The sequence below is a fragment of the Acipenser ruthenus genome, chromosome 19, assembly GCF_902713425.1.
Source record: "Acipenser ruthenus chromosome 19, fAciRut3.2 maternal haplotype, whole genome shotgun sequence".
Taxonomy (NCBI): Eukaryota; Metazoa; Chordata; class Actinopteri; order Acipenseriformes; family Acipenseridae; genus Acipenser; species Acipenser ruthenus.
Window position 1 is genome coordinate 6134773 of NC_081207.1, and position 13529 is coordinate 6148301.

At 40.0% G+C, this 13529-nt stretch overlaps 1 protein-coding gene across 1 annotated transcript; it reads left to right on the forward strand.

Annotated features, from left to right (window-relative positions):
- The first annotated feature begins 2728 nt into the window (after positions 1 to 2728).
- Positions 2729 to 12959, forward strand: LOC117424096 (cytosolic endo-beta-N-acetylglucosaminidase-like). The gene is made up of 14 exons (XM_034040179.3): positions 2729 to 2958; positions 3646 to 3725; positions 4336 to 4537; positions 4897 to 5045; positions 5379 to 5533; positions 5684 to 5832; positions 6157 to 6322; positions 6811 to 6914; positions 7857 to 7965; positions 8426 to 8616; positions 8863 to 9011; positions 10590 to 10689; positions 11000 to 11114; positions 12026 to 12959. The coding sequence occupies exons 1-14, from the start codon at positions 2819 to 2821 to the stop codon at positions 12440 to 12442; spliced, it is 2226 nt and encodes a 741-aa protein (XP_033896070.1). The 5' UTR covers positions 2729 to 2818; the 3' UTR covers positions 12443 to 12959.
- Positions 12960 to 13529: the final 570 nt, after the last annotated feature.

The window sequence follows — 13529 nt, forward strand, 5'->3', positions numbered from 1 at the left end:
CAAACACAAAGAATTAAAGATGTAGTGGTCTTATACCTATTTTAAAATATACATATTTTAACTGTTTAATAAACTCTTACTGTTGCAAGTTGTAACAGAATCATGTTTTTGCAGAATAATCTTAAAGCTGAAGGAATCTACCTTGGGAAATTTAAACCAACCGGACTGTTAACAAGGTGGATAAAATGCATAGAAAGTTGAACTTCAGGATTGCTTTATTTAGGACACACCATCTTAAAGCATGTGTTGAATTAGGGACAGTCCAACTTCAATACACATTCCTGCTTCTAGTTTCCTCAGCTCAATTTTCCAAGAGAAAGCAAGCGTTTTGCTTTGGAGCGAGAGACAGCCATGTTTATTTCATGGAATCGTTAATGTGAAGGACACTGGAGTGGACTGGGAATGAGCTCATAGTGCCTGGATCAAGCCAAGAATGCACTGTTCTACTGTAGCTCTGCCTGGAAAAACTCACCAGGGCAGGCACTTGTTAGCAGATCATTCCATGGCTAGTCTGTACTGATAGATCAACAAGGTCATATATCTCCTTCACATTGAAAAGCCTCACTGGCAAGCCCAGAGACAGTACTTAGCAGGATGGAATTTTAATTTACTAAAAGCTCCATTGTAATAATAATAAAAATGAGTAATCATCATAATATCAACAACTCAAGGAGTCTTAACACTTGTGAAATTAAAGTGTTACAATCTTCCTTCCCCTACCAAACGCCATTCAAATGCAATGCAGTGGCACCACAATGGCAGTGCTTTAATTGCTGGTATTGCTGTGGTGCTTTGCAAGGAGACCCTGAGCACTGCCATTCAGACCTCTCATACTTCTTGCCTGGTCAGCACTGCCATTCTCAAACCCAACAATAAGAAACGCTTTTCTGTTAAATCCAACCTTCCTAAAACGTCCATTACAGGCACTCTCTGTGAGAGCTTCTATTAGCAATCTAACACTGGCTGTTAAAATATATCACGATTTTGTGCGGTGCATTTGGTGTGAAAATGTAGTATGCAGAGGCCTTTTTGTAGATTGGGATGGCCTATTTTAGAATTGTGTTAATATCTATCTATCTATCTCTATCTCTCTCTCTCTCTCTCTCTCTCTCTCTCTCTCTCTCTCTCTCTCTCTATATATATATATTATTTTTTTTTCCTCCCATTTGTTTTTGGAGGTTTTTTGATATTATATTATTGTACAGTATATTTATTTGTAATGTGAAGTGAAGCGCTTTGGGATGCCTTGGCATGAAAGGCGCTATACAAAATAAATTCGATTTGATTTGATTTATTGTTTGTACTGTGACAGACTTCTTGAATTTACAGATGTTTCCTCACTTTGTACAATGGTATATATACACTCTTTATATGTGAAATGATCTTTGCTTTGTGCCTCTCTTCTGACTGTCACTGATTAGCCAGGCAGCTGGTGGCACTTTAGGACTGTGAAGAAAAGCCAAACTATACAACATCAGTGATCCATTACAGCATTTTATTTGTGTAACAGCACATTTCAATATTTCTGGAAGATTTCAACTTGAATAAAAGGGTATGTATCTTAAAGTACAAATTGTAACATTTGCTAACTATTTCCACCCTCAATCCAGTTGTCATTAAAGCAAATGTTTTTGTGTGGATGTATTTTGTTTGTATTTTTTTTCGATAATATTACTGTTGGCTTGCATGGTTTGTGCTTCCCAGATTGAAACAGAGCTTGCATATCACTATCATAACCTCCTGCTGCTGCAAGTAGTACAGACATGTCAATAAAGTAGCAGTTTATAGTAACTGAGAAGGAAGGCTTCAAGAGGGGAGGAAGTTTATATGCCTGCAAAAATATTAAGAAGATAAAAACAAACTGGAAAACCAGCCGTGTCTTGAACTATTTGGAGCAACTGCAAACATCAACATTTGCTGAAAAAGGGGGAAAACGTGTAAATAGACAGACTTGCTGAAACACTTTGCGTTCAAAGATTTAACTCGACCTGGTGTAGTGTTAGAAAGTGGTACATTGTCACAATGTGGTACGCGTACCAAAACTTGACCCGTGTAATGCTTACCATTTACCATTAATTATACATATTTTTTTTTTGCAAACTTAAACTGGAAACAGACAATCAATTTCGCTAAAAAGAAAAAAAGAAAAACTATTCATGACGAACAAGACAAAATGAGAAGTCCACCACGAAGTTGCATAAGTAAAGAAAATGTACAAGACTCAATGTGTTGCATATAATAAATATTTGCATACTATTTTCAATTAATTCAATTAAAAAAAGATGTAAAAGACAAAAAACAGCACAACGTACCACATTTGAATGGGCGCTTCACTGCTTCCTTAGCGTTAGTTTTTTAGGCACTACACCGATGTAATGATAGGCGACATATCGTAAATGATTGCCTATCATTACAACCGACACTAAATAAACGTAAGGTTACTCACAGAACTGAGTGAATAATAATAATAATAATAATAATAATAATAATAATAATAATAATAATAATAATTAGTCGCCCCTGCAAAACTGCACTGAGCAGATAAGATCCCAATATAGAGTACGATAATATTGGACTAACGTATTTCTTTTTGATGGTCAGCGCACCACTCAGTTTAGTAAGACTCCGCTTGCAGTTCAATCTTCTCCAAGACCTCTTTCACGTGACCAAAAAAGAAGACACGACTTTGCTTTGAAAACACCCACCCAACGTGACACAAAATGAACCACTCAGCGCTAACTAGGAAGTAAGTACAGTGTATTGAGATTGTGGTGTTTCCGCTTAATGTTACAGTAACATAAACAGGCTGACATTTAAAATGGAAGGAGGCAGGGAAAGGGAACTTGACACCAGGGAGGCTGGTGGAAGAGAGACAGGGGGGAAAAGAGAGAGAGGAGATAATGAGGACAAGGCGAAACTGAGAGAGCTGGCGAAGTTACCACGAACTGAAAAAAGCAGGTAAGTTAGGACTTGACAGGTGGTTGAGGCAGGCACTACCTTGAAAAACACATGCTACACCAGGTATCGTGAATTAACGAAATCAAATGTGTTCAATATGCAAACCATCTGAAATTAAACGAACCGCCAAGGTTATGGTTTTGTTTTCACGCTACCGATGAAAGAAAAAGTATTGATAAAAGTTATAATTTTAGGAATTGAAATATTTTGCAGTAATAATAGGGAAATAACATTACAACCACTAGCTTGCAGTCACACCCCAGGTCTGTGGGCACTGAAGTACAAATTAACTATTGTGACAAGTTCCTTTAATAATAGGAAAGTAGAGATAGCTGTGGTGAGCAACAGCTTACTCCTGCTGACCTCATAATGCTAGAGAGGTACAGTTTACACTGGCATGCTGCAGTCTATTTGCAAACATCCCTGATTAGCAAAATCCATTAGCAGAATGGGATGCCCTTTTATTAAAGACTGACACTGCCTGAAATCCTTCAGTGAGAGTCAATCATCTTCAAGTACGTAACTGTCTGGCTCGGTGCAATGGAGCTTTGGTGCCATCTTATGTAAGGTCGTGGTATTTGCAGTTAATTTCTTTAGTCCAGTGTACGTATTTGCATATTATTTTTTATTTTTTTAAAGACCAAGAGTATTGGATGTAGTTAATATACCATTTTTTTTTTGCTCCAGTATAACTCCCTTCATGGATCTCCCCGTAGACCGGCAGGTTGTTTCTCAGCTGGTTCAGTTTAAGCCGTTTCCATTGCAGGGTGAGTGCTGAGATCATTATAACAAATAAAACAAGCTGTAATTATGTCTGTGAAAGAACATCGACAACAGCAATAAAAACCTCCTAAAACCACTATAGATGCAAATCACAGTACACTGGGGACATTCCCAGCACAATTGTATCTGTAATAAAGGAACCCTGAGGATTGCTTACTATTTAATTTCTTATTTTGTGTAGATAAAAACACCCTTTGAAAGACCCATCATTTAAAAAATTCAATTTTTAAGGACCTTAGGCAGTTTAGAAACATTTTCATCTTACACCCAGTACTATGAATGGGATTTGCATCCATGTACTGTACTATATTTAGCATACACTTTTAAAAGGGAGGCAGTGTGTGTTTGTATTTCTTTTTCATCTAATTGTAACTCTTTTTATGCAATAACTCTTAAAAGTTGATAGAATGTATTTGCCTTCTCCCTATGGATGGAGGTTTTAGTGATCTATCAATATAGAGTGGCATTATACATTTCAGTCAATAGGTGGCACTGTTTGAAAGCATATTGAGGAATGCGATCTGTTTTAATTTCATTCACAAACGTTTGTTTAGTAGTTCACCTGCAGGTTTACAACCTGGTTCTTGGTTCCAGGTAGACATTATGACTTAGACACCACAGAGCCTATCAGCTTCAGCCTGAAGTCTCTGGAAGAGCTGTTGTCATGGAAACCCAGCGATGCAGATGCTTTTAACATTGCCACAACTCCACTAGCCGGTCGGCAGCCTCCTCTGCAGAGCAGCCGGCCGAAGACGTTAGTCTGCCACGACATGATGGGCGGCTATCAGGAGGACAGGTGAAGTGAAAGACTCAACATTCATCATTGCATTGTTGAACTGAGTGTGTGCCCAAAGCATGTTTAAACTAATTGGGGGCCTTTCTGAATCATTTAGACAGTGGCAGATCTTGATATCCCGACCTGAAAGCAACACTGTATTAATCCTGCTGGTCTCCATGGTTATTTTATTGACCTCTTTATTAAAATCACTAAGTACTGTAAAAAACAAACAAACAAACAAAAAAAAAACAGTGGAAGGAGGTCTGCAATAATGCAGATTTGCAATTTTTTTAATGCAGGCAGGTTTGTGTTTATTAGCTTTTGTCTGCCTTCTTTTTTTTTTAAGTCCAGTGTTTGACGGTGTTGTGTTTGGTCAGGTTTATCCAGGGTGCAGAGGCTGAGACTGCCTTTTCTTTTTATCACTGGCAGTACATCGACATCTTCACTTACTTCAGCCACAACTTGGTGACTGTCCCTCCAGTCTGCTGGACCAACGCAGCGCACAGGCACGGCGTCTCTGTCCTCGGTGAGAAATAAAACCACCTGGTATGAGACTAACTGACAAGTGAAACTGATCTGATTTGAAAGAGATACAAATAAACATGGCTTGGTAACATTTCCTTTTGATAATCAGCCATTCAACCATTATGACATTTTGCCAAGGATAGAGTTCTGGCCTGTGGTTGAGTTCAAAACCAGTCGCCCTGAATTTTATGAAACTTTACATGGGCATTTGATACAAGAAGTTATTCAACATGCTGTGAATGCAGGTCGTGGTATGTCAGCCCCTATATAATATCATGATTTATTTGTCTCATTGGTTTATCCAGTTGAACCTTCATCTTTGTCTCGCTATCAGGCACTTTCATCACAGAGTGGACGGATGGAGCTAAGATCTGTGAGTCGTTCTTGGCAGGAGACTCATCGTTCCGCGCCGTAGCAGATAAACTGGTTCAGATTGCCCAGTATTACGGCTTTGATGGGTGGCTTATAAACATTGAGAACATGCTAAGCGTAAGTTAGACAACAATATGAAATGTCATCGTCTTCTTGTCTGTCCACATCCCATCCCCAATCAGAAACCCCTTTAGCCTGATTGATTATTATTATTATTATAAGAAAGATGGAATAAACTGTACTGGGTGCCTGTCATTGTGTCTGCAGGAGAGTGCTGTGAAGAACACGCCCTCTTTCTTGCGCTACCTGACCTATCGGATGCACCGAGGTGTCCCAGAGAGCCTGATCATCTGGTACGACAGTGTGCTGGAAACCGGCGAGCTCAAGTGGCAGAACGAACTGAACGAAAAGAACAGGTAAGAACGGAGAGAAGTGTGGCATCACCATACGTTTTTTTGACTGTTGCATAACCTTATGTTAACCTTTCACATATCCTAGGTATCAAGTGCCTCTATGCAAGCTTGGAGACATTCAGTGACACACTGTCAGAGTTACGTAGCTTTCTGGAATCGAACGTAGAGGCAGGCAATTGCAGCAAAACACTACAGCACTCGGGTAGACATATAGTACAAGCCCAATGATGTTCATAAGCAAACACCTCTCACAGTTCCTTCAATGTCAGCCTGCTTTGGTTCTTCAGGTGCATTTACATGCTAAAGGCTGAATATTTTTCCTTCCAGTGTGTTTTTTGACTCCTGCGACGGAATCTTCACTAACTACAACTGGATGGAGGATCATCTTGAGCGAATGGTATCCCAGGCTCCCAAGCGGCTGGCCGATGTCTATGTGGGTGTTGACGTGTTTGCACGAGGGGACGTCATTGGAGGGAAGTTTGACACCAACAAGGTTTGTACTGAACCCAGATGCTACAGGTAATTCAATCTTTCAAGGTAGAAATGTGAAGATAAAACCCGCATCCGCAAACCATAAGGTTTCTATACCAGACTATATCAGACTAGATTACTTTTACTGTGCTTTATTATACTTTGGAATTAAAGAATGGAATATTGCAATACACTTTTAAATGGGTTCAAATGCTACATTAGTGCAATTGTGTGTTGCCAGCGATTTAACAAAATGTTCGAAAAGGAAACTTGATTCAAAGTAACTGTGTGCTATGTGGCACACCTGTTATGTGCTTGTGGTGACTTTATATTGGGGACAAGGAATTAAAAGAGAAAGGCATGTCTGTCCCTGAAGTTTTCTCAGAAGACCTGACAATTGCCAAAAAAGAAAAAAAGCATGCAATTCAAAAATGGATCATTGCAAACCTCACAAAAAGATGTTAATATACCTTAATATTCCTAAGTCCTGTTCTTCCTCTCCCCCTCTAGGCTCTGCAGCTCATCCGCAAGCACAGTTTCTCAGCTGCCATCTTTGCCCCAGGCTGGGTCTATGAGTGTAACGAGAAGAAGGACTTCCGGCAACACCAGGGCAAGTAAGGGACAGCTGCAGAACTCAGAACTGCGTTCTTCATTTATTGTGACAGGAGTCACCTGATGACCCCTGCGAAGTTCCCCTCTGCCTATTCCAGATGGTTGCCATGCTGAGGCCTCTTTGGTTACACAGTTTGGTTGATCCCTGGAGCTAGGCTCATATATTAAAACGTTTACTGCAATTTACTCCTATTTTTGGAAAGCAGAAAAAAAAAAATCCATGTAGAAAACGAGTAAAAAAACAGCTTGAATGTGTGTCTTAAAAATCGTGTTCAAAATGTGACTTTTTAAGCTTTTTAGTGGGTCATCATTTTATTATTCATATCATTTTTTTGTTGGTGGCCCTCAAAAGAATGTAATTAACAGCCCCAACGGCATTACATTGTAATGCAATCATAGTAAATTGCAAAAGGAAAAATGATAAAAAAAAAAAAATATATATATATATATATATTGTTGCAGCTACTATAACCGGCGATATATCATGATGCAGTTAATACAAGTTAGGCATTGTTTTTTAAAAGGGTGACACTGCAGCCTTGGATTTGTAAAGTTTTTACAGTATAAAGCAGATGTAAGCAAAACGTGCTGCGGAGTTTTCAAGGGCATGGGATGTGAGAGCATTAGTTTGTATTAAGCGAGATTGCTGCGTGAAGTCAATAACAAACAAAACCTTGTAGTTTGCATTTTTCTTTATTGTGTACTTAGATTTTTATTGTACATTTTAAACATTATAAAAAAAAACACTGAGCCAACAAAGTCTCATTAACAGAGAGATCCCTGGGCAACTGCCAGTAAGTTATTATATTGAATAAGTAATACTGCTTCATATGAAAATAAAAACATCAGTTTGATAAGAACATTACATAATATACTGCATTTCACTTTTCTGTAAAAGTTAGAAAGCTCCCAATTCAAGTAATGAGAAGTGTGATTATTTTCAGATTCTGGAGCCTGCTGTTTGAATACCTGCCGACTCACAGTGTGTGCGTGCTTCCCTTCGTCACTTCCTTCTGCCAGGGCTTTGGAAAGCACATGTACTCCAAGGGAAAGGTAATGAGGATTGCCTCTCTGTGTAGCTGTCTGGCTTTGTGCCATTCTTTAGTCTTACTTTTTTAAAGATACACATTTGTGTTGAGCCACAACAGGTCATTTTTAAGCAACTAAAATACTGGTTTCCTTATGTAGTAATAAGGACCAGAAACACTCACAATCACTGTGTGTATAAGTGTACCATGTTACGTTTCCTATCTGTGTTATAATGCATAATGTCTTTTCAGAGTTTTGGCAGTGCAGCTTCTTAAACTCTATAGAGTTCACACAAACTGTTTTCAAATTTCTAAAAATGTAATAAAATCGTGACTTAAGGGGATATTAGAGGATTCCTATTGTATACATGTAAAGCTGTTACATTACCTTGCAATGGAATCATTGGTTATGGACACAAATGTCAAGAAACAACACTATTTAATAAAAGACTCTTCTTTGGGCTAACTGCCACTGTTTCCTGTAGGTAGAGGAAGTGAAGAACTGGTTCAATCTGAGTGCGCAGGAACTCCAACCTCTTTTTGTAGACATGAGGTCAGAGGCTGTGGAGAACGGCTGGGTGTGGACCCGAGGGTGCCCGGAGGATGCCTGGAATGGAGGCAGCTCCTTATTGGTGGAAGGGGTGATCCCTGCCTCCCGTTCCAATGTTTCTGTGAGGTGAGACTGATCTCAGCCTTGATCTCACTGCAATTTACTGCCTTGATGATGGTGTGTGTCGTTTATCTATTTTTGCTGTGTGTATTTAATTACTAAGGAACTGCTAAATTGTACAATACACTGTGTAGTTTTACTGTTCGTCTCTATGTGGAAATAAATCCACAAGAGAGAGAGCTTCAGAATTAAGTTGTAAGAAATGAATACATGTTTTATTTATTTATTTATTAATATTTTATTCCCAAACAGGCTGTTTTCTGTTCGTGTTCCAGCACCTCCCAAAATCTTCATCTCCTTTATTTATAAATTGGAAGGAGTGTCTGATGTGAAAGTAGCCCTGGAATTTAAGACCCATCACGCCCCCTTCTGTTCGTTTGCGGACATTACAGCAATACCAGGTGGGCACAGTGTTATTCATCATTGGGGACTGTGGTAAGGATGGCTTGTGGTGATGTCAGACCAGAAAGAGACAGACGATAATACTGAGAGTGAAGCGGTAATGCACAGATTAATTATAAATAAAAGGTTTAAACAAAACAAGACTTTCACAAAAACAAAAACTGTGGCCAAAACAGACAGTTATTTATAATTTAAACAAGTAGTGTGCTGGTGTAAAACCAGCACTGGTAGCAATTGTTTCTAGTATTATATTTTCATTTATTACTGTCTCGCTCTCTCGTTCCACCTCTGCCGAAGCTCGATTTGCTTGTTAATAATTCAGTTGAGCCCAGGCACATTCTGCACGTGAAGTGATTTGGCAGGGAATGTAATATCCCTGCCGACCTAAAACAACAGTGCACAAATACATACATTTTAAATAATAACACACAACAAAAAATAAACAAAATCCGCACAGGGGCGGGGTGTACCCCACCACAGGGACCTTCAGGTTTTTTTTTTTTAACCCTTTGCGGTCCATTGTCGGACCTGGTCCGACATTGCAATTATTCCTGTCAGGTCCAATGTTGGACCCTGTCGGACATCATTAGAGAAACGCAAAAAATGGGTTTTAGTCGTTTTTTCTCCGGAAAAAGTCGAGAAAACCATTCAATGGCCGAGTGGGAACGACAGGAGCCGAGACAAGCTGAGATGTATCTCATGATTAGTCATACATGGCCCTGGTATCAGATAATGGGGCGGTCGTAAATAAACAAGCTGGCTGCCTGTGAATCAGCGCACAGAAAACACTGACATTTGCAGAGCTTTTTTGAGATGTTATAGTAATAAAATAATGACTTGGATCGCATTATTGAGGAGTTTGGTGATAAAACGAGTGATCAGGAGATGATTGATCGGTATGTACGACTATTCTTCTTCTTCTTATTATTATTATTTATTTCTTACATAGGTGAAAGCTATAGCGAACGAAAGGTTGGGGCGGGGCTGGAGATGCCTAGTGAGTGCTTTGTTGATATGCAGGGCCATTTAAACCCGTTTGACTGTGAAAAAAAATACTTTTAAACAGCGCGTCTAAAATTAACTGCGCATGTGAAAATACATTAGACCTGGCGTGCCTGACGCGCATTTAATAAATGGACTGCAAAGGGTTAAATCAGTAAAAAAAAAAAACACAAACAAACTGGCATTACAGAACAATTTGGTGTATAAGCTCTATATTAACTAATGCATTTGCCTTACCATTTTTTGTGTCTGCAGGGGGCAGGATAACGGTTACAGTCTGTGATGTATTGGGGGCAATAGGTGTGTTTTAAACTTCTGGGATTTATAAAGTTACCAGATGACTAAAGCAGAAAACACAATCCAAGGTGAATCTGAAAAAGAAGATGAATGCAATATTTAAGATAACTGTAATCGGTCAAAACCATACCAAGTTGCTCCCTTGTGTTCTAGTAGGTGGAGCATGTACAATAAAGTCCAACATAAAGCACAGTTAGGCATGTGCAGGAAAAGAAGAAAAACATGTTTAATAGTATTTTTGTAATGAATTCTGTTCTGTGTTGTGTGTTTATTCCCAGCCTCCAGTCTGCGGCCTGAGCCCTTGTCGGAGCAGGACAGTATGATGCAGCAGTTCACCCAGCGCTGTGGAACTTGGACCCTGGAGGGCTGGCAATCCCGGTGAGTGTCATACTTCTGATTGGGGAAGACATGCGAACTGTGCTGCTTGTCCTACATTAGGAACCCCCCATTTTTGTTTGGCTTTTAAAGCAATTGTAAAACAAAGGCAGAATTAGCCAGGATAGATGCCATATATAAACTTGTATTAGGATGTTACAGCAGATGGTTATAATTTCACAACCCCCTTGGCTTTTCTCATAGCTGGGATCCACTCCCTAAAGAAATATCAAGAGCTCCATTATTTGTGTTGTGTTTAATCGGTGTGCGTGTGCGTGTGTGTGTGCGTGTGCGTGCGCGTGTGTGTTTTCAGGTGTTTCCTGCTGGAGCTGGAAGGCTGCCTGCTGGAGGATATCTTCGTAAACATCTCCCAGGTGCGGCCAGATGAGCAGGAAGGTCATTTCCGCCTCAGGATCGGGGAGGTGAAGGTACAGCGACTCTTTCACTGTTAGAGAGAAGGAAGCTTGTTCTGAATGCTGCCCTAAACAAGCAGAGCAGGAGACCAGGGGGAGCATAAATCACAATGCATTCGCTCGTGAGTTATTTAAAGACTGCTGTGATGACTTAAACACAACTTGCAGGCCCTCAACAGAATAGTTATGTGAATATGAAACTGTATTTTATTCACCAATGGCTCACAAGTTAAAGGCCCCACTTTTCAAAGAAAACCCTATTCCACCACATAAAAAAGCATCAAAATGCATTTGTGTAATGAAGCGGCATTTTCTGAGGTTTTCCCCAATTATCCCTTTTTTTTATTCCTTTCTTTTAAAATCAATTTTAGAGCCCAGATCCTAGTTAGTTTCACTATTGCATCACTACATCACTATAGAGCTGCCCCTGCCCTGGCTTCATGGGTATTTCCACTCAGGGGACTTGTTTTTTCACCTGTCTTATCCCGCAGTCATTCACCTGCCCTGTAGCTTCAGTAAAGCAGGATAGGTGGGATGCACAGTGATAAGAGCAGCAGTGGAAATGGTATAGAAGGTAGTGAAGGGTAGAAAATTGGAATTTAAAATCTTGGGGACTGCACCTTTTAAAATAGGGCACAGTCATCTGCTGTAATCTTCACCTCGTCATTTGTAGAATCTGTAGTCATTAACTGCTTTTGCATTCGCAGCCTGGGTTCGAATCCGACTTGAAAGAGTTAAGTGTTGCAGTGTAGTCCTCAGTAGTCCATTGTCCTTGTTAAAACATCACACGTTTGGCACAATCGTTGATCTCTGCTCTAGAGTCCTTGGGCTGAATAACAAAAGGGGGATGGTAGTTGAGAGGATTTGAGGGGCATTGCCATTCATTGAGAACCACACAAAGTGTGCTGTTGCTTCTTATTGTGTAGGTGCTCGATGCCGAGAGCCTCTTCACTGCCCAGCCGCAGGTACAGAACCCCAGCATGAGTGATGTGGTGTGGAGGAGAGGGATGGGGGTCGCAGACAGAAACACCCTGCAGCTGTACCTCAATGCCACCCTGCACTGGTCCTACCCTGCCCACCATGCCAGCCACTTCCGGGTGCACTGGCGCAAGCTGAGGTGCCCTGAGAAGGAGCGGGTTGTCCTCATTGGCAGGGCATACGCTTCAATCTACAGAGTAGTGGACCTTGCTGTGCCTGACGCTGTCGACGGGGACCCCTGCTGGCTGGAGTTTCTAGTGCAGCCGGTCACTAAAGAGGGGTTCGCTGTGCCTGAGTCAGAGTGGGGGAGATTAACCCTGAGGTACGCTGAACCCATCCTGTCAGAGGCAGACAAGTCTGTGTAATAATGCACTGGACTTTTATATTTGTTTTATTCTCATCTGTTTAATGTGTTGTTTTCTTTCTAATCTTCTATGGTTGTTTATGCTTGTATTATCATTTACCATGCTTATGGACTGTTTCTATCTGGACTTTTCTGAAGTAAGGAGTTGGAAGCATATCCACGTTGCACAGGCTTCAGCGCACAGTGCTTCACCTGTGGGCTTCTCTGCCAAGCACAACGCTAATATAAACTTCAGAATCAATCTTGAGGAGTCTTTTCAGAAGAAATTGTTGCTGGATGGTCAGTGACCAAGGGAAATGTCTGGAATGGGAAAAAAAACATTCTTAAGCAGAAACAACAACAGAAAATTATACAGAACACACATGACAGAATATTAAACAAGAGACTTAAATTTAGGAAAAAATAAGGGCATGAATATATTCATTGTTTCTGTGAGACTTGATTGTCTTTTCAGTTGAAGTGAAGTATGTAATTCACTTTTCTTTTAATCCAGATTTTTAATAAACACACTTCCTGAAGCTGTGCCTTTTTTCTGTATTTCTTGTTTCTGTGCCTATTTTTTCCTCAAACCGCCAGAACAGTCCTTCTACACAATAGCAGGTGGCTTGTAATATTGAGGTGAAATGATTGGATCAAGTCTAGCCACACCCAGACTGTCAGAGAAGGATTCTGTTATTTGGTTTAAAAGGTAGCAAGATTGCATGTTCACTGTTGCCAAACTCAGTAAATGTGTTTAATATAACATACACATATTTTTATCACCAAATTGTATCCGAAATTGGCTGGTACACCCTCTCTCCCTGAACTAATTATTCAAATTCAACACAGCACGCACACATTATTGAGCTTAAGTAGATTTCAAATTAGTTTTGGTACAACTGCATTCAATGACCTGAATTTTTTTTAATTTTTTTTTATTATATATTAGTTATGTAAGAACTTGCATCTTTATGTTTGGTGAAAACAAAACAAAAAAAAATCCTTCTGGTACATTATCCTGGAGTTCCATGTGTTGCCCACAGAGGGGAAGGCTTGTCTGCTGTTTCTGTTTCTACCTTTTGAAATCCTTTTGTAACAGAGGAGAATTA